Raw genomic sequence first — 21,296 nt, 5'->3', positions numbered from 1 at the left:
GATAATTAGAAATACTTAATGCCAGCCATCTTTCAAAGTCAACGGTTAAAAAAAACCATTGAAGGAGGGGATCAAAAAGTTTATCAACGTCTTTTCCCTTCAAACACATGTATATGGCTCTCATCCTTATCCTTATTTAAGAGAGGTCAATCTTTTTTTCCTGTTGGGGGGGGGGTCCAAATTTTTTTTTTTTGATTCTTCTACAAAGAAATTTAGTAACATTGGCCATAACTTTTGATTAATACATTTCTTTGGATACCAAACTTTTTATTTCTCGACCTTGGAGTTTGACCTGCATTTGAGACAAGTTAACATTTGCCATTAGATGCCAGAAGCAGACATCAGAGTTTCAAAAACATATCTTGTTTTATTTCAAAAGAGCAAAAGTTTATTTGAATAAGGTTTCAGTTGTTTATATATCAAAAACGTTTCTCTCGATAGTCTTGATAAGAAATAGAGTAAATGCCGCGATATATGGCTTTCATCGACGAGTACTCATTCTTAATTTCTAAAAAAAAAAAAAAAGTTGAACAGCTGTTGGGTTAAAAACAACAATATCCAAGACAATAAATTGGAGGAGATCAATGTTCACGGCTGTAGTTTCTCTGACGTTTTAAGAGGGTTGGGTGGATGTGGCCATTTTCAGACTATATTGATCTCCTTTAGAAGAAGAGCTCCATAGAAAAATATAAAAATTGACAAAATTTTAAAGCTAAAATGCATGAAATTTTTGTTTGCCAAAAGATAGTTGACACCTTAAGATAATTAAGTTAAATCAGATGTTTAATTTTGTGTCCCTAGCCCCCTTAAAGATTTTTTATTACATTAGTGGTTACACTTATCTTCTTATAAAATGCTTTGATTAAAGTTTATGGTTTCAAATTTTCCACGCCTCAGAGAAAATGATTCAGTTTAATCTTTTTTATGTTAATATTATACCGATTGAGTTTCCATATGACAGAATCCGCTTTTTATGCTTCATTGACCTCAGTCCTGAGTTTATTATCAGTAGGCCACGTCCCGGCGTTCTTAAACTCCTGCAGTCACCATGAATCGGTCCTGTAAAATAGATTTAGAATATCCTACTAGCAATGAGAGGTAAGTATAAAATACATTATTTCAAAATTTTAATGCGAATTTAAAAATGGAGGATTTGATTAATAAACTTACGATGCAGCTTTGTTTATTAAGAATTAGGGATCTTTATTAACAGTGATGTGGACTTGTAAACATGTGAAAAAAAGAAAAGAATATTTATTCTAAAAGTATCAATATTCTAAAAAGGAGGTTATTAAAGTTTAAAAATAAATAAAACCAAAAAAAAAAATCGTATTATCAAGCAACAAAAGGATACTAGTAGTTCCGTCTCCTGTCTTGTCAGATATAACTTTAAAATTTAGCTCCAGGTCACACATTTTTTGTATTTTTGTACGACACACCTGACCTGAGTGAATATAATATGTTAAAAAAAAAAATGGAGATGGTTTCCTTCTTTTAAATTTATTTAAATTTTGAATCTTTTCCAAATTAAACATGAAGCGTAATTGATTGTATTGAACTTCATTTTGTTTAAAAAAAATGCTTTTAATCCAATTTCAAGATACTTTCCAAATTTGTATGGATGAAAAGAGCATTTTAAAAAAAAGATTTTATGATTGTCTGATAAAATTTTAAGGTTTTTCCACCCTTACCATTTTAATGGTTAATTAAAAGTACAAATATTGAAATTATTTGCATTTATTAAAGTTTAGATTTAACAATTATTTCCAGAAATGTATAGGTCGCCATATTATTATACCCCCCGCAAATGAAGTTTGGGGGGGTATATAGTAATCACCTTGTCCGTCTGTCCGTCTGTCCGTCTGTCTGTCTGTCTGTCTGTCTGTCTGTCCGTCCGTCCGTCTGTCTGTCTGTCCGTCTGTCTGTGCAATCGTGTCCGGTCCATATCTTTCTTACAGAGGGACATTAGAATCTACTACTCCACACTAAGATTGCTCATGACCTAAGGGTGTGTCATGACCTTGACACAAGGTCATTCGGGGAAGTTCAAGGTCACTGGAAGAAAAATTTCATAATTCGTGTCCGGTCCATATCTTTCTTATGGATAAACTTGGTAGGTTCTCATTTCACACAAAGATTGCCCATGACCCAAGGATGTGTCATGACCTTGACCCAAGGTCATTTGGGAAAGTTCAAGGTCACTGGAAGAAAATTTTCATAAATAATGTTTAATACATATCTTTTATAGATAAACTTGGTAGGTTCTCATTTTACACAAAGATTGCCCATAACCCAAGGATGTTTCCTGACCTTGACCCAAGGTCATTTGGGAAAGTTCAAGGTCACTGGAAGAAAATTATTTATATTCCCTGTCCAGTCCATATTTTTCTTATAGATTAACTTGGTAGGTTCTTATTTTACACAAAGATTGCCCATGACTCAAGGGTGTGTCATGACCTTGACCCAAGGTCATTTGGGAAAGTTCAAGGTCACTGGAAGAAAATTATTTATATTCCCTCTCCGGGCCATGTTTTTCTTATGGATAAACTTGGTAGGTTTTCATTTCACACAAAGATTGCCCATGACCCAAGGGTGTGTCACGACCTTGACCCAAGGTCATATAGGGAAGTTCAAGGTCACTGGAAGAAAAATTTCATAATTTGTGTCCGGTCCATATCTTTCTTATGGATAAACTTGGTAGGTTCTCATCTCACACAAAGATTGCCCATGACCCAAGGGTGTGTCATAAACTTGACCCAAGGTCATTTGGGGAAGTTCAAGGTCACTGGTAGAAAAATTTCAGAATTCGTGTCCGGTCCACATCTTTCTTATGCATAAACTTGGTAGGTTCTCATTTCACACAAAGATTGCCCATGACCCAAGGGTGTGTCATGACCTTGACCCAAGGTCATTTGGGGAAGTTCAAGGTGACTGGTAGACAAATTTCATAATTCGTGTCTGGTCCATATCTTTCTTATGGATAAACTTGGTAGGTTCTCATTTCACTGAAAGATTGCCCATGACCCAAGGGTGTGTCATGACCTTGACTCAAGGTTATTTGGGGAAGTTCAAGGTCACTGGAATAAGAATTTCATAATTTGTTTTTGATACATATCTTTATTATGGAAAAACTGACTTCTGAAAAACCCAGCGGGGGGTATTTTGTCCCGTTTGGACAGTTCTAGTTTAAGATGGGAGACGTAAATATGTCAACATAAAAAATCGTACATTTTTTGTAAACTGCAGTATCATAATTATTATGTAGAAACTGAGTAAAATGCATAATTATGATGCTGAAAGTTCCTAAAACTTTCTACTTATAAGATACTTTTGAATTGTGAATATCAGGGAAACTATTTTACATTAGAAGTACAATAAAGAAAATGCCTAAATGAAGCTACATGAGCAGGAGTTATTGCCCTTGTCAACATTTTTTTTTAGATTGCATAATTGATTAAATAAAGGAAATATGCATTTTTTAAAATTCTTTTACTTAACAATATTTATCATTACACCTATGGAAAATCATTCTTCCAAAATATATATTGTTCTACTGGGTATGAATTTAATTTAAGAACAGTTTTTGCAAAATCCTATGACATCACAGGGGGGTGGAATTACCTTAAACGTAAATTTATCATGATTCTGGACCTGATCTGAACATGATCTGTTTACTCATCGCTTAATTTATTCAGTTCTTTATATTTACAAATTGCATGCGACCTAAAGAAGCTCTCACATATAACTAGACCAGATACAAACAAGAAAATTACTGTTCAATTTCAAGGATGATTTAGAATCAGAGGGGTCAAATGCAAGTTTAATAGACGGTATGAAAATTCAAAAGCAGTCGAATTTTCCAACTTCGTTGACTCTTTCATACAGCTTTTGAGAACATACAATACCGAATCTAGCAATAATCATGGCACGTCAAATTCACAAAAATGAGCTAATCATAGTTTCACAGTTGATAAACTATGTTTATCGACTGTAAACTATAATTTACGGTCCGTTAACCACAGTTAACGATGCTAATCTATATATCTCACCTGTAAACTATAGTTTACGCGATAATCTGTATTTTACAAGCGTACAATATAATTAACATTGAAAACAATCATTTAATTGCGACCGCAAAATATAGTTTATCTGACAAATATGTAGTTTCACAATATGTAAACGATGGTTTACATATCTAAAATATCCTTACGTTAACAAATGTAAATTATAGTTTAGGGTTTGTTAAATATAGGTTAAAGACATTCAAAGCGCCGAATTTACAAAAAATTGTGATAAACATAGTTAAGCATATGAGAAACAGTTTAGGAACAGAATCTCGTATTTTGTAAATAGAGATGCACAATTTTCTGTGAAACGATTTCAAGACTCTAAACCATCTAAACAGATTATACGATCAAAACTATAGTTAACAATAGTTTTTCCCCGTAAAGTTTAGTTCGGTTAATCCTAGCTACATTATTATAAGATTTTGCTATTTTCGGTGGTTGTTAAATGTATATTTCTTGTTGACTTTAAAAGTAAAGGTTCTACTAGTATTATTTTAAAGAAATTCTAGTTGGAAATTTTAAAAAAAAATGTCAGAAAAATTAGAGAAATGCATGTTGACGGTCTGTAATATAACAAAGTAGAGAAGTTAAAATTAAGTCATTTACTTTATATGGAGCAGGATTTGTTGATGTTGTTTTGTTTGTTTGTTTGTTTGTTTTTTATTTTGTTTTTATCTCGAATTTCCGGCGTTGACACACATACGTACTTTATTGCTTCTCCCGACTGGTGCCGCGAAATTTTTAATTGAAAACTATATATGGTTAACAGTTAACACGGGTGCGTAGATTCATAAACTAAATTTATCAACTCTCAACTATAGTTAACGAATGGTGAATTATAGTTAACGACGATAAACTATGATTAGCAAATGTGAATCATAGTTATCTCTCGAAACTATAGTTAACGATCGATAAGTATAGTTTACGTCAGTTAAATATATCAATGATAGTCAACTTCAGTTTACAACCGAAATCTATAGTTACCAGATGTAAAACATAGTTTACTTGATAAATATAGTTTTGCGATTTGTGAAACTATGATTAACAACTCCTACTCGTAAGTATAGTTCAGAATATAAATTATAGTTTACAGATTTGAATCTGTGTTTCTCAACAAAATCTATCGTTAACGTTTAATTACAGATAGATAAACGTAGATTAGCATTAAATAATTACTAAAAAGAAAAAAAAACCAACAAATTTTAAATCTAACATATAATATTGTGAACAATTTTTAAAAATTATTAAAATAAGTGAAATATGAAAAACGCACAGTATTCAAGTTCAAATGTCAATTAAATTTAAACAATGCAAAAGGGGAGCAGAGCTAACACATACCTCTAAAACATCAGAGGTGGGATCATTTGTCAATACATGGAGAATTAGACGCCCCTTGTCAAACGGCCACCCAGTCCTGTGCTCCTTCTAATGACAAGATAGATAGAAAACTCTGGTGATAATTCAGTGTCTAACAAGGTCAGTCATCATTGTACATTCTGACAAAGTCACTGAAAGTAGAACTAGCTAAATAATGATTTTAAACAGACTAGTTGATATTAATGTTTCAATAGCTTACCTCGTAAGAAATTGTATACACAGAATATATTATGCTCTTGCGTTTCAACATATGCAGTTGATAAAGGTACTTATATTGCTAGTCAAGTAAGGGAAGATAAACATAGAAAAATTAAAGTCGTGATGACTCTATCGATCATCATAAAGTTTTGCTGTTAGATTACCATGTTACCGTCTTTTTCTAGCTAAAAAAAGTATATGAAACAGATATATCAGACTCTATGACATATTTTTTTTTTTAAATTCTTCCAAGTTCACTTTGATATATTGTGTTGACTCATGATTGGAAGCAACTATTGTTAACAATATTAACTTGCATCTGTTTAGATACACCACTGTGGGCCTTCCAGTACTAGATGCCACCGTCTTCATTGTTGTCGGGTTCGGGGGCCTTTCCATTATCGTGGCCCTCATACATAATGCCCTACATCGCTATTTCTTCAAGGATCAACACAGACTGGACACCGTGTTCGATGCGGGGGGACGGGTGACCACAAGTCTCACGGCCGTGACCGTAGCCTCCCAGGTTCTGTGGCCCGTGGATCTGGTCCAAACATCAGTGATTGCTACAAAGGTAAGGTATTCTCATGTAGGAAATTAGGCTGGACTGAGGACATCGGCCTGGAGAGCTCAGTGGTTAGAGCACCTGACTAGAAATACAGGGGTCCCGGGTTCGATTCCCCGTCCAGCCATATGTGTTCAATATATATGTATTTATGAATTTTCAATGTATGTTTACTCATTCCTCCTTTCCATACTACACTCATATAATCATCAGAGAAATGTGTGTAGTCATAGCTGAACAAAGTAAATTTTTACAGATACTAAAGCTGGCAATTGTAAGGTGAATGAAAAAGAATATACAGTTATAATTATTAAACATACCTTTTTTATTCTGAAAGGCAGATGTCATTCTTTTGTGGACGGATTTGGAAATATACAATTCAAACAAAATTCAAGTGATAAGCATTTCGATTACTTATCCCTTTCTATCCTCAAGAATAGTTCAATTTATCAATGTTCCCCGAATTTATACGTAATCTTTCTCATATCAAGTAAAATGAAGACCTTTATCCTTCATTACTTCGGGTTTTTCTATTTTTTCCCTTTAATTCATTGTCATGCACGGTTATCAATTTATCAATTAATTTTTATTACAAGTTGCAATTTTGTGTTATATAAACTGTGTTAGACAAAATGAAGAATGTTCCTGATCATGACAAGAAGCGCACGGCGGGTGTGACCGATCGGCAGGGGATGCTCACTCCTCCATGACACCTGATCCCACCTCTTATGTTTTTCAGGTCCTTGTTTTCTCTGTTCCTATTTTGTTTTGTTTTATGGACTTTTAATCTTTAATGCTGTTCGTTATATCCATATGTTTCATTATACGTGTATGTGACGTCTACAAGGATCTTTAAGAAAAACAATAATATTTTTATAGTTATCTATTTGATATTTCTTTGTTTTTCACAGTCTGGACTTGGAACCATCTACTTCTATGTGGTTGGTCTGGCTATGATCATTGCTGTGTTTCCATGCTTAACTCTCAACTTTAAGACAAAGGCCCCAGGTGCTAAAACTTATCCACAGGTACTGTTATGTTTTATCAATTAAAAAAGAAAATATACATATGAGAATTACTCAAAGGATTGTTATTTAATATTCAAATGTTGAATATAAAGAATGCTGTATAATCATTTAAGGTATATCACTCGTGAAATTTGTTAAATCAAGGATTTATTGAGAAGTATATTTTGGATAAGTACTCATATAGAGTGACTCAAAGTCACAGAGAAAATAGGGGGTTAGTGTTCATCTTATTGATCTACGGTACAATGAAGTTGACCTTTTTGCACTTAAATTTTAATTCTTTGGTTAATTACTTAAACCTTAATTATATTTTATCAGATGTAACCATGGCAAAAAATATTATCTTATTTTGCGTAAAATATTTTGAATAATATTTATCGATGAAAAAATCTTGCAAATTAATGCGCGTAAATTATTGTGTGACCTTTTTGCACTAAAAAGTAACATATTTTGGGGTATTAAAAAGTAAATAGGCAATAAAACATTTCCTTAAATCAAGCTTTTTAAGACTTAAGTGCTGATCAGTCACAAGTATCGAGTACTTTAAAATAACGAAAGAAAAAGTTGGGGTCAGTGCTGTTAATTTTGAAATATTGGTCAAAATATGTGATTTTCAGGCAAAAAATGGTGTTAATTTTATATTGACTTATTTGACATATCTTCATTTTTTGGCAAAGTTTGTTGAAGGAAGGTGTAAAACTTGTTCTAAAAATATAAATTAAGACCTATATCAAATATTCCTAGCAATATCGTAGTGGAAAATATTCTCCGAGTAAAAGTATGTGAGGCTAAAAGACCAAGATATTAAATTTAATAAATGTGCAGATTTGCAGAATTATCTGCTAAATATCCTTCCAACACAAAAAGTAGTCCCTCACAAATCTTGCTTCTTTGTAACTTTTTGAGCATATTTTTTGTTGAATGTTAAAACATTAACATTGTTGAAATTAAATATGTTATAAAAATTGAATTTTGATAAGTAGTTTTGAAGTAAAGGGTTCTTTGTGAACTTTTCCAAAAAGCTGACGAGTGACCTACCTTAACTGATCTCTTTTATACTCATAATCATATATAGCAGAAATTATTTGAAAAATCTCTTTAAACAAAAGAGATATCTCTTTTTGTAAGATATCTCTTTTACTGAGAGAGATATCTTTATAAGTTATAGAGATATCTCTTTAAGCGAGAGAAATATCTCATAAAGTTAGAGATATCTCTTTAACAAGGTTAAAAGAGATATTTTTCTTAGTTTGAGAGATATCTCTTTAGATTTTCAAAAAGAGATATCTTACTAAGCTTAAGAGATATCTCTTTTAATGAAAGAGATATCTCTTTTCCAGTCATCCTTTAAATAAAATAATCAATTCCCCCTTTTAAAACGACAGCGAAACAGAAAGTAAAGTCTCTGGAATAATTTCGCTGTCACAAGAAAAAAGACTGAGCATGCAATTCCCAGAAACATATATGCACTATGTAGACAAAGATGCTATAAATCCTTGGTGAAAAAATTGCTAAAAGTTTAATATTCAGGAAAACGAAAGTAAGCATAAAATCTCAAATGCAATGGACCGAATTTTCTCAGCTTATGAAATAATCAACTATTACTAATTTGAAATCTAGACAACACTGAATTACTTGTCATGTTTAGTAAAGCTATAATGTAGAATATCATGAATATGTCGAAATTTAAAAATACTTTAATGTACTTCCGTGAATAAAAAGCTTACTTCCGGTAAAGGGAGAAGTCATTTCAAATGGAATTTAAATACAAATAATGAAGAGAGATATCTCTTCGCAATAAAGAGATATCTCTTTTTGCTTGAGAGATATCGCTCTTAGACGACTTTGAAAGATGTCTCTTTCACTTTGAGATATATCTGTTAAGATAAACTAAGAACGATATCTCTTTTACTTTGAGAGATATCTCTAACTTGGAAAGATATCTCCAAAAGTAAAAGAGGTATCTCTCTAGGTGAAAGAGATATCTCTTCAACGTTCAGAGATATCTTTTTTCACAAAAGAAATATCTCTCAAGGAGATAGAGATATCTGTTAAAGTGGAAGAGATATCTCTCTTATAAAAAGAGATATCTCTCTAAGTGTAAGAGATATCTCTTTCTTTTAAAGATATCTCTAAAAATGAGAGATATTTCTTTATAGTTTGAAGATATCTCTATATTGTAAAAGATATCTCTCTAATACAGGTATCTGTTTAATTCTAAAATGAATTTTATTTCCGAATAAATAGCAAAATGGCTTGCCATACATATCCCTTTACTTAACAGAAACACGAATGTCTTTTGACATCAGACACGAGTTAAACGTTTCCGCCCGTCCTCTCATCTTTCAGTCTTCCCGTCCTCTGTTAATCATTAAGGTTCATAAACCCTCTGCTCACTCATGTAAATTTTTTCTTTAACTTTATATGTTTTTCCAAAAGAAATGTATATACTGAATAAAACACAAACATTTAAAGCATGCCTTGCGGGGCAAAATTTGACAAAAAAGGCACTTCAACTTGACAAATTTATATGGGAATAATAGACATTTGTGCCATTAAGAGTTATCTCTCCAAAATGGCGCTTGAAGTGAGAAGCCGTGTTTTGTAGGGTGCGGAGTTTTCGGCCGGGAATGAGTGTTTAAAATAGAAGTGGGTCCCTGAAAAGTTTTGAAGGCTTCCTTTGTGACTGCTGGACTATTGCAAACGTAATAATTTAATTTTGCATGCTTGTGCAGACGTCTTTTCCAGTTTTGAATTGTGTAGAGCTGCCGTGAATAGTGAGTGGAGTTACTATAAATAGACAATGTCGACTAGTCAGGCAGGTGTCCTTACACGAAACATGAGCACAGGAGGCGAAAAATCAAATAAATCTAGCTCAAAGCAGAGTCCAGTATTGAAAACACCAACAAAAGGAGGTGAGGGTGAGTGGACACAGATTCAAATTCAATTAAAAGAAATAAAAAGCGATTTAAATAAAACTTTGAAAGCTGACGATGTAAAAGAGCTCATTAAAAATGTAGTCGAGGAAATGCTTCAAAAACATCAGGATAAGATTGAGAAAAAGTTCAACGATAAAATTGAAGGTTTAAAGCAAGAAAATAGACAATTAAAAGACAGTATTGAAAAACTGGAAGCCGATAAAAGGGCAATTAAACGTGAACTCGATGAGAGCAATGAAGCGTTAAACGATTTACACAATCGATTTGAGGAGAATGAAAACATGGCTAAAGCCGCTTTCGCTAAGGCTAACCAAAACGAGCAATATTCACGAAAATACAATGTTAAATTCCATGGTCTCCCCGAAACCGAAGGAGAAAATCCCCTGGAAATTGTCAATAACGCACTAGCAGAAGTAGGGGTGGAAATTCAAGGCAGTGATGTTGTGGCCATTCACCGAATCCCCGGAAAGCCGGACGAACACAAACCCATAATTGTAAAATTTCTCAACATTGACTCAAAAATCCGTGTCATGAGAAAGAGATCAGACATAAAAGAATTAAAAAAGGGTTGGAAGGTGACTGATGATGTACAGGTCTGGACGATTTCTAAATATGGAAGTCAAGAACGATAACTGAAAGTTGCTATAAATATACAACATGTACACGTTATTATTTTTCTGGCCAATCAGACAACAGTATTTTACACACCCCAAAACAGATTTTAAAAGAACAAAGAGATAACACGTGCTTTTGTTTTTTTCCTCAAAAAGATTTTTTTAACAAAAAACCTTTGGAAGTAAGATGAAAACTTTTGAAGAATACGGTATTCCCCACATATTTACCGTGAACAACAATGACATTTTTATCTCGATAACGAAATATGAAATAATGCATGATACAATGTAATTGTTTACGGAGGAACAAATCACACTAGCAAATGCTTATCAAGTTCAATTATAAAAATTACCAGAATAAACTATATGTTGGAATACAATTTTGCTTAGACGTCCGATTTTCATCTGCTTGAATTCCATGTGTATAGAATAGATCCACCTCACACTTGTACACGTAAGTGTTTATCGTATGGACTACACATAGTTTTAAAATATCACGAGTTTCATGAGCGCCGAATGTTTATTAAGCTATGCAGCCTTACGGCACCCATAAGGAAAGGCGTAAACATGGAGGAAAGAGAATGATAATACATGAATGCGACTTATCCCAATATCTTACCTCGCATATATGAGAAACTGCATATGGATGATTTTGTAACAAACACTCAGAAAATAATAAAGACAAGCATCCATTCAATAAGATGTTTATGCCAGGCTAAAAAACTGAAAATGTTCCGTATTTATATCAAATTTTTAATGTTAGATTAACTTTTGGGATTCCTACCTCCTATAGTGACAGATTTTATTCCCATTTAAAACGTATTCTAAGCTTTCGAGTCGTGTTTGTTCACGGTAGAATTGTCATAAATATTATATTATTCTTAAATGTGCATAAAGTTTACAAAGAGTTTGTTCTAAAAAAATCTTTTGGGCAAAAAACTTTAAAACCACGTGTTTTATTTATTTGTTCGTGGGTTTGTCTAGATGCTGTTATCTGATTGGTCAGAAGGACTAGCACCTTGTTTATTCTGTGTATTTATAGCAGTTCATGGTTATCGCTCTTGACTTCCTTATTTAGAAATCGTCCAGACCTGATGTAACAAAGGCAAACGTTGATCTTATAATCGAACTGACCAAGGATCCCCGGATAAAATCAGCCTGGTATTTTAATGGCTCGATCTACGGACAATATGGGACCAAACGCGTGAAGTTTGACATTTTTGACAATATCGAACGCAAACTGAAAAACAAGTAACTTTTCTTTTCGGAAACTCTTTGGTCCAATTGGTATCTATTTGACATTTACAAAGATGAGGTGTACTTCCGGTGTTGAGAAGGTAAACAAAACTTGTTGTTGAACTCTGTCTCGTGCCGTTCAAGGGTCACAAGGAACTAAACTTTTTTTCTCATACTTTTTTGTTTATTTTTTTCTAGTTATGTTGTGTGAAAGTTTGTCAATGTGTGTGTGTGTGTGTGCATGTACTTACCTGTGTCAATCTACCTACGGAAGGGGTGTGCCCAAAATTTATTGCAACAATACAGAGCTGGAACAATCTTTTTTCTTTTCTAAACCAGTATGAGTTTCAGTGTACTTTCTTTTAATTGTAGGGGGATTGGAGGTATAGAAAAAAGAAGGGATGTATTAAATTATATTAAGCAAAAGAATTTCTCGGTATGTTTACTTCAAGATACTCATTTAACTAATGATGATTATCAACAAGTGAGGTCTTTCTGGGGCTTTGATGTATATTTTTCACCAGGAAAATCAAATGCTAGGGGCACTGCAATACTATTTAATAACAATTTTGAATATAATATTCACAAGCAATACAATGATGATGATGGGAATCTCCTTATACTTGAAATGAATGTTTTCAACAAGTATGATTTTATGTTAATTAATTTGTATGGTCCAAATAAGGACAGCCCATCTTTTTATGAGTCTTTGTTTGATATAATATCAGAATTTAATGGTGAATTTGTTATTATGGCAGGGGACTTTAATCTGATACAAGATAAAAATTTAGACTGCTATAACTATAACAATGTAAATAACCCAGAAGCTAGAAAAGTGGTATTGGATTTAAAGGAAACACTTGGCCTGGTTGATCCTTGGAGAATTAAGTATAATAATCGGAAGAGGTATACATGGTTTAAAAATAAACCAACTAAAAAAGCTAGACTAGATTATTTTTTGGTGTCAAATGAATTAATGGCACTTATCGATAAAGTTGACATAAGTCCGGGCTATAGATCAGACCATTCAATGATTGAACTTAGCATTACATTAAGTAAATTTGAAAGAGGAAAGGGGTTCTGGAAATTTAATAACTCATTGCTTAATGATCCTGTCTATGTTGATAAAGTCAAAGAAACAATAAATACGGTTAAACAGAAATATGCTGCTCTCCCATATAAGCCTTCAGAAATTAAGAATATATCAGATGAAAATTTATGCTTGACTATAGATGATCAATTATTTTTTGAACAACTGTTATTAGAAATAAGGGGAGTAACAATTGCCTTATCATCTAGAAAAAAGAAGCTTACAGAAAATAAAAGAAAATCTCTCGAGGAAGAAATAATTAAACTAGAAAGTGATCTTAATGATAGTAGTGATTCTCCAGACACTTTTGAAAAATTAAAACAAGCACAAACCAAACTCGAAGAAATTAGAAAAGAATATATTAAAGGACTATTTGCTAGAACCAAGCTTAAATGGATAGAATATGGAGAGAAACCTACTAAATATTTTCTTAGTCTAGAGAAAAGAAATTATATAAATAAAACTGTAAATAAGCTTCTCACAGATAATGGTATTGTCACTGGACAGTCGGATATCCTATCCGAAATTGAAAGATTTTATAAGGCATTATACTCATGTGTGGACAATAAGTTACACGATGTGGAATTGGAAAGCATTATTAATACTGAACATATTAATGTATTGGATAAAAACACCGCTACAGAACTTGAAGGTTTGATATCGAAAGAGGAAGCCCTTACAGCACTTAAAAATATGAAAAACAATAAAAGTCCTGGAAGTGACGGGTTTACTGTTGAATTCTTCAAATTTTTTTGGAAAGATTTGGGAACTTTTCTAGTCAGATCTCTTAATTATGGATTTATATCAGGGGAATTATCTTTGACCCAGAAGCAGGGTATTATTTCTATTCTCCCTAAGGGGGATAAGCCAAGAGAGTACCTTAAAAATTGGCGGCCTATTTCGTTACTAAATGTATCATATAAAATTGCCTCCTCATGTATTGCTAATAGAATAAAAAAGGTCTTGGACTTCTTAATTCATGACAATCAAAAGGGCTTTCTTCAGGGTAGATTTATAGGAGAAAATACTCGAGTTATTTATGATACAATCCATAATACTCTTGAAAAACAGATCCCAGGTATCTTATTACTTATTGATTTCGAAAAGGCATTTGATTCAATTTCATGGCGATTTATGTATAGGACCCTAAAGTTGTTTAATTTTGGCCCTGATATAATAAAATGGGTATCAGTTTTATACAACAAAGCTAGACTGTGTGTTTTACAAAATGGTATTTTTTCTAATTTCTTTTTAATTGGACGAGGTTGTCGCCAAGGAGATCCTGTATCCCCTTATTTATTTAATCTCTGTGTTGAAATTATGGGTATAATGATTAGACAAAACAAAAATATTAAAGGAATAAATATAGGAAAGGAAAAAGTTTGTTTACTCCAATATGCGGATGATACAGTACTGTTCTTAGATGGCTCAGAAAAAAGTCTAAAAAGTGCACTTGACCTTCTTTTTCAATTTTCAAAATTTTCCGGTTTAAAGCCTAATATTAGTAAAACTAAAGCTATCTGGATTGGCTCAAAACTTGGTTCAAATGAAACACTGTGTGATAATACAGATCTAAGTTGGACTAATCAACCATTTACAATATTGGGTATCACTTACACTGCAAATCTTAAAGAAATGGAACAACTGAACTTTGATAGCAAATTAGTTGGGATTCAAAAAGAAATAACACAGTGGTCTAAAAGACATATTACCCCATTAGGCAAAATAACAGTTGTTAAAAGTGTTTTACTGTCCAAACTTACTCACTTGTTCAGTGTTTTGCCTACACCAAGCGTACAGTGGATTAAAAAATTAGAAAAATTACTTTTTAAATTTATTTGGGGCAATAAACCTGATAAGATTAGCCGAAAAACATTACAGTCAGAGTTTAAAAAAGGTGGATGCAGAATGACTAATGTTGAAATTTTTATAAAATCTCTTAAACTTACTTGGTTTCGGAGAATACTTTCTACTAACGCAACACAGTGGGCAGTATTGTTTACAGAAATTACTGGTTGTAATGTCACACAGATGTGTCAGTTTGGGTCAGAATACATTAGACAAAAAGTAAAGTTAATTTCCAATCCTTTTTGGAGAGAAACACTCTCATATTTTACAGATTTTATTAATATTTGTACATCTGCAATACAGGATAACACACTATTGGAACCATTATGGTACAATGAAAAAATAAAAATACAAAACCAAAGTGTTTTTTATAAATCTTTATATAGAAAAGGATTCCATATAGTTTCTGACTTGCTCATTAGCCAGGGTACTTTTATTTCTTATGATAAATTAAAAGATTATTTTAATGTAAAAATGCCCTTTACCATATATGAAGGTCTTAAGCATGCTATTTTATGTGCAATGCCAGAAGTAAAAAATCTGGATCCTTCTTTAGTAACAAGACCAGTCCAGCTTGAGTTTATAACAATTTTGTGTAAAGATAAAAAAGGTTCTAGAAGAATATATGATCTGTTTATGTCCCAAGGACAACATAAACCTTTGTGTGAAAAGAAATGGACAAATGATTTATCACTACAAGATGACTTTAATTGGAATCAAGTTTATATTAATCTTAAAAATTTAACAAAAGATACAACATTGTTTTGGTTTCAATATAGAATTTTACATAGAATACTTGGTGTGAAAAGATATTTGTTTTTTCAAAAATTATTGATAATCAAAAGTGTGCACTGTGCTCACAGGAACCTGAGACATTAAAACACTTATTTTTTGAATGTGATTTTGTCAAGATAATCTGGTCATCCTTAGAAGATTGGATTTGTTTAAAATCTGGTAGAACATTGCAATTTAATATACAAAATGTAATCCTCTGTACTGCAGACATTGATGTGGGTTTGAATGTTATTATTGTATTAGTAAAAAAATATATCTTTCAAACTTCAAGAAAAAAGTGTACCATTTTATTTAATGATTTATTATTGTACTTGAGTAATTATTTTGTTATAGAAAAAAAAGTATATGATGTTGAACAATTTGAAAAAAGATGGTCTAATTGGAAATGTCTTTTTCAAAGTAATGACTAAGCATTGGAGTTTTATACTATTGTTATATTGACTGATATTTATTTAATGACTAAGCATTGGAGTTTTATACTGTTGTTATACTGACTGATATTTATTTCACCCCCCTTCCACATGTAATATTGTGTGAGTCTCACTCTGTATGTAAGTGTGTGTACGTCTGTATGTGAGTGTGTCATTAACTACATTTAAATGTTTGCTTCTGAACATATATGTAATGTGTTGTTTCTGTAAATAAATAAAAAAAAAAAAAAAAAAAAAAAAAAAAAAAGAGTTATCTCTCTTATCAGAGTATCTTAATGTACATTAAATGACCCATCACTCTCCCCCAAAATCGCTGAAACCAGCTATAAACAAGACTTTTTTCAATTTTTTTTCACTGCGAGTCTTTAATCAATGTGACTGTTTGTACTTGTATTTTCCCGATTCTGAAGTATAAATACAAAATTACAGCTCGTTGCGATGAACCTCTCCCCCCAAATTCGACACAACCTCTGTTCAATGCATCAGAGTAAAACATGTTAAAAACGAAAAATAGAAAGGACGTCATTTAATTTTCAACTGACCGTTGACCGGTCACAGTCTAAATATACTTTCTTTCTTTCCTTGTTTAATATCTTTACCTTTAACATTATTTAATATCTCTTCGAGAAATTTTCACTCATGTTGAGATGCCATCACTCGCCGTTCCGGGCTGCAAAGTCTTTAAGCATTGAGGGATTTTTTCGAGTCAGTATCTACATGTACTGTGACAAGGAACCTAGGTTAAACGGTCTCATCCGAAGGATAGGTCTCCATGCACGTCCTTCAGTAGATTCGAATTTTAACCCGCGACCAAAAAATTAACATGTTATTCCCGACTCAATTATGCATGTTCTAACCACTGCGATATGCAGGCAACCCTAAAGTTAGTAGAAATCATGATCAATAGAATAGGAAAGATTTAACAAATTGAGAAATTCACTATGAAAGATTAGACTGTAGCATTTTGTTTTCCTTATCATTATTATACAATTAAATTTAAATTTTGAGCAAAATGTGTTCTATAGTATTTTCATAATTTGCTTCAAATAAATATTGTTGTATATAGACACCATGCATTGCGAATGCCTTACATGTATGAAGACTTTTTCCCTTATTATTTCAATAAAACACCACTCGTTTCCCATAAGTAATAATTTATTTTCGTTTTTATCTAGACTTTGCTGCAAGCTGACATCGTGCAATGCAAATTGACACTTTTTAAGTACATTTAAGAATTTCTAGCAATTTAAATACATGTTTTAGTAATCTGGTGCATATATATTAAAATGTTAATACTAACTCATATCAATCTTTCATGAAATTTTGCAGGTTGTTTGTGCAAGATATGGAAAGGCTTCTCACATTGTATACTGCTGCATTGCACTAGCCACGAATCTCATCACAATTACGTCCATGATATTGACCGGAAAGTATATCCTAGAGGCCGTAATTCCTGGAATTTCTACGGAGTTGTCGGTCCTGATCCTCGTCTTCTTGTTTGGTTCCTATTGTTATATCGGGGGACTGGGGGCGGCTTTCTACATCTCTTATTTCAACACCTCCCTAATGTGCATCGCTCTGGCCATTTTTTCTTGGCAGTTTCTTTCTCCGACCGATGACCTTCCGGAAGCAGTTAGAAATGTCACAAATATCAAGACGATATATGAATCAGTTCGTTGTGTGAAAGGACCTTCTCTGAATGCTGCCGATTCACTTTTAACTTTTCGCTCCGTTTCCGGTTTTACCTATGGAGTTGTTGCGTTTTTCATGGTACTTGCATTAAATAGTTGCGATCAAGCTATGTGGCAGAGCAGAATTGCAGCCAAGCCGGAACAAGGAGTAACCGGATTTCTCATTGGGTGCTTCTTATACTTCTCTATTCCGACTTCGTTGGCTCTACCTACATTTCTTTCTTATGTTTCTCTAAGTTATCAAAATGGATCTTACCTCTTGTCGCAGAGCGATATGGATAATGGTAAACTTTCTTCTTTAATGTAGATAACATATTATCAAAAGTTCTTCATAGGAAAATGCTGTAAAAACCAATATTGCTAGCCAACGCAATAAAAGTCTTTTTTTAATGTTGTAAATGATGATTCGTATATATTTTTTATTTATACTGTAAAACTAATTTCAAAACAATTTAATCCGATTTGTGCCATTTTAGTAAGGTCATCTTTACAATATATTGCTTGTCTTCAATTGTCCAACTGGATAAAATTGTCCTAAACCAAAAAACCCTTTTTGAAACCCCATCTTAGTCCGATTTTACTCTGCAAAATAATACACTCGGATACCTCGTATTCCTAGGTCAAAGGGATATTTTATCAATATTGTTTTGCTACATGGGTTTTTTGTCCTTAGATAAACTTATCGCATTTCCTGAATAGACCTCGAAGTTTTGCCTAAGGTCCTGATATTTTTTTTTTAACTTACTTTCTTGTAGGTTTCATAACAAATATTGTAATGGAGAAAGTTTTGGATACTAGTGGATCATATTTACTTTTGATGATCATCTTCATGGCGCTGATGGCCACTGGATCTGGAGAAGTAATAGCTGCATCTTCCATTATAATCTACGATATTTATAAAACTTATCTAGGTCCATTCAGGTAGTTGAGCATGAGTCATGTTTCTTAAATAACAAATAATTTTATAAAATGATATTTAAACATGACAGTCTTATTCCATTTTTTCTGTTTACAGAAAGGACTGTGGTCCCACGGCCTGTCCCCTATGCGGAGCAATGAAATTTTCTCTGGGTGATAAAGAGAGGTCTTACTGTCAATGCATTAATTCAGCAGAGTGCTCGAAATGTGTTGCTGATGTTGAATTGTGCACCTCGGGCCGTCCAGAATATCAGCTCCATTACCAATGCCCAATCCATGGCGAATATCGTCATTATGAGGACATGTTGAAGGAGTATAAAGGCTGGACAATCATGTGGATCTCCTTAGCACTTATACCTTACGGTATAATTATAGCAAACCTCGATCTCAATTTAACTTGGGTATTCTTTGTCTTTGAGTGTCTTTTGACCCCGTTTATATCACCTCTGGTATTGACGTTCACTTGGTCAAAATGCACCTCAAAAGGATTGATTTCGGGTGAGTTTGAAGATCGCAGTATTGTTCAGATCACAAGTACGAAGACTTTCTCACATAATTCTTGATGCAATTGCTTCTTTCTATTAAATAGGAGCTATTTCAGGCTTGATTGCGTCGATAGCTGCTCTCCTTATTGTGGCTGAGGTGGCTTATGATGCGGGATTGAGCGATTTCTTTGTTACAACTTCCTCTGACTACAGTTTGCTCGGGGCATGCATTGCCGGACTTGTAGTTAGTACCTTGGTGACAATAATTGTTTCCTTTGCAACTCATACAATAAAAAGCAAAGCAGATGAAGAAAAGGAATGGGCGAAAATGATTTCAATTGATAATCCTATCAACTCATGGAAGATGTTGTACGAAGAGGAACTCGAGAACTTTGAAATTCCCAAAGATCGAGACGTGACGGTCTCAGATATGCAGATGATTTTCCGGAAGGCCAAGAAATTGGCGTTTTTCGGAGCACTAGTTTGTGGAATTGTGCAGGTGATACTTTACTGTGGATCATCTGATTTTCACGACACCTTATTTTTGCGATATAGTCAATGATTCTTTATTAGCAAGACAAAATTTTCACGAATTGTGGTCATTGCTCTATATAATCTTAAGGAATACTATCAAACGCGAGAATGAAATTTTCGCGAGCATATTGTCTCGCGTAATTACGCGAAAATAAAGTTCTGGCGAATAAATAGTGATTTACAGTATTTGACAGAAAGCGATTTCCTTATTGTAGTTAGCTCAGTACCCGTTTGAAAACACCATGCAAAATAAAAAAACAGAGATTTTAATCTCAGAAACATCTAAAAGAAAAATATACTTTGAAATACGAAACATATGAGTCTTTCCCTATTTTTCCCTTTTTTTCTAAAAAAATATTTTGAGAAACAAAGCAAAATATTTCTGGAAAAATACAAATGTTCTTAAACATATCTACGTGTAACATCATTAAAGACTTAATAAATTTTAAAATTGTTCACTAAAATTTACTTTAAATATATATGTATATTTCCATTTCTGTTTCTTTTCTCTGTGTTAACTCTTTGAAGTAATTTATATGATTTCTTAATAATTCAACCAGAATGTGATTTTCACCGAGCGATAGTTAAGGAGGCCTAATATGCATGTAAATCTCGTGCGGCTGTCTTTGTGTTTGACGTCAGTGGGCGGGGACTATTTAAATTGAAATGGGAGGCCTCCTGTAATTTAAATCTGAAACAACATTTTTAAAGTCTAAATTTTGAATTTCATTTCATGAAGCAAAATATTGAAATGGAAATATACGTACAAATGTATATTTTCATCAAGCACATGCATCAATGATAACAGAAACTTCAAAGAAACGTATAAAATCTCAAGACATAATAATATTATTTATAATTTCGAAAAGTCAAACACCACATTCTTTGTATTTATTTTAATTCTTTCTCCTTTTAGGTAATTTTAATACCAGGGATCATGCTTGCTTTCGAGGAGTTGTCGGCAGACCAGCTCTACAGCTGGATGTTGTTCTTTTTCGTCGCATTGGTTATTGCAACAACTTACTCTGTTGTCGCTCCACCTGTTGAAGAAATCATTAAGGTGTTTACGTTAAAGAGGAAAAACGAAAGACGACCATTCTTATCTAAAAGCCCTAATGATACCGGCAAGTTTACGGCTTCCAGTAGACTATAATAATTGTGTTTATAAAAAAAAAATCTTGGAATCTTAAGGCGATTATGATGAAACACTATTATACATGTAAAACAATATGATATATTACAATACTGAGATACTTTTCATGCCCATTTATTCTGTTGTCACATGCTGAACAATTCTTGACTTGTAGTACGTATGTTTTTTCCTCATCAATCTATATACCCTGTGTATATATATATATATATATATATATATATATATATATATATATATATATATATATATATATATATATATATATATATATATAATCAGATATGTTTAGAAATAGATAAAATCAATGTATACAACATATATAAACTT

The 21,296-nt window shown here is 32.7% G+C and overlaps 1 protein-coding gene across 1 annotated transcript; it reads left to right on the top strand.

The window, feature by feature from the left end:
- Positions 1-1,032: 1,032 nt before the first annotated feature.
- LOC134237058 (uncharacterized) lies at positions 1,033-21,067 on the top strand. The gene is made up of 8 exons (XM_062719142.1): positions 1,033-1,098; positions 5,970-6,216; positions 7,119-7,235; positions 17,518-18,163; positions 18,635-18,800; positions 18,895-19,295; positions 19,387-19,781; positions 20,733-21,067. The coding sequence occupies exons 1-8, from the start codon at positions 1,049-1,051 to the stop codon at positions 20,967-20,969; spliced, it is 2,259 nt and encodes a 752-aa protein (XP_062575126.1). The 5' UTR covers positions 1,033-1,048; the 3' UTR covers positions 20,970-21,067.
- The last annotated feature ends 229 nt before the right edge of the window (positions 21,068-21,296 follow it).

This window comes from Saccostrea cucullata, unplaced genomic scaffold (assembly GCF_032062105.1).
Source record: "Saccostrea cucullata isolate Sc308-1 unplaced genomic scaffold, CSIRO_AGI_Scuc_v1 ctg7970, whole genome shotgun sequence".
Lineage (NCBI taxonomy): Eukaryota > Metazoa > Mollusca > Bivalvia > Ostreida > Ostreidae > Saccostrea > Saccostrea cuccullata.
This window is presented reverse-complemented; position numbering and strand designations above follow the sequence as displayed.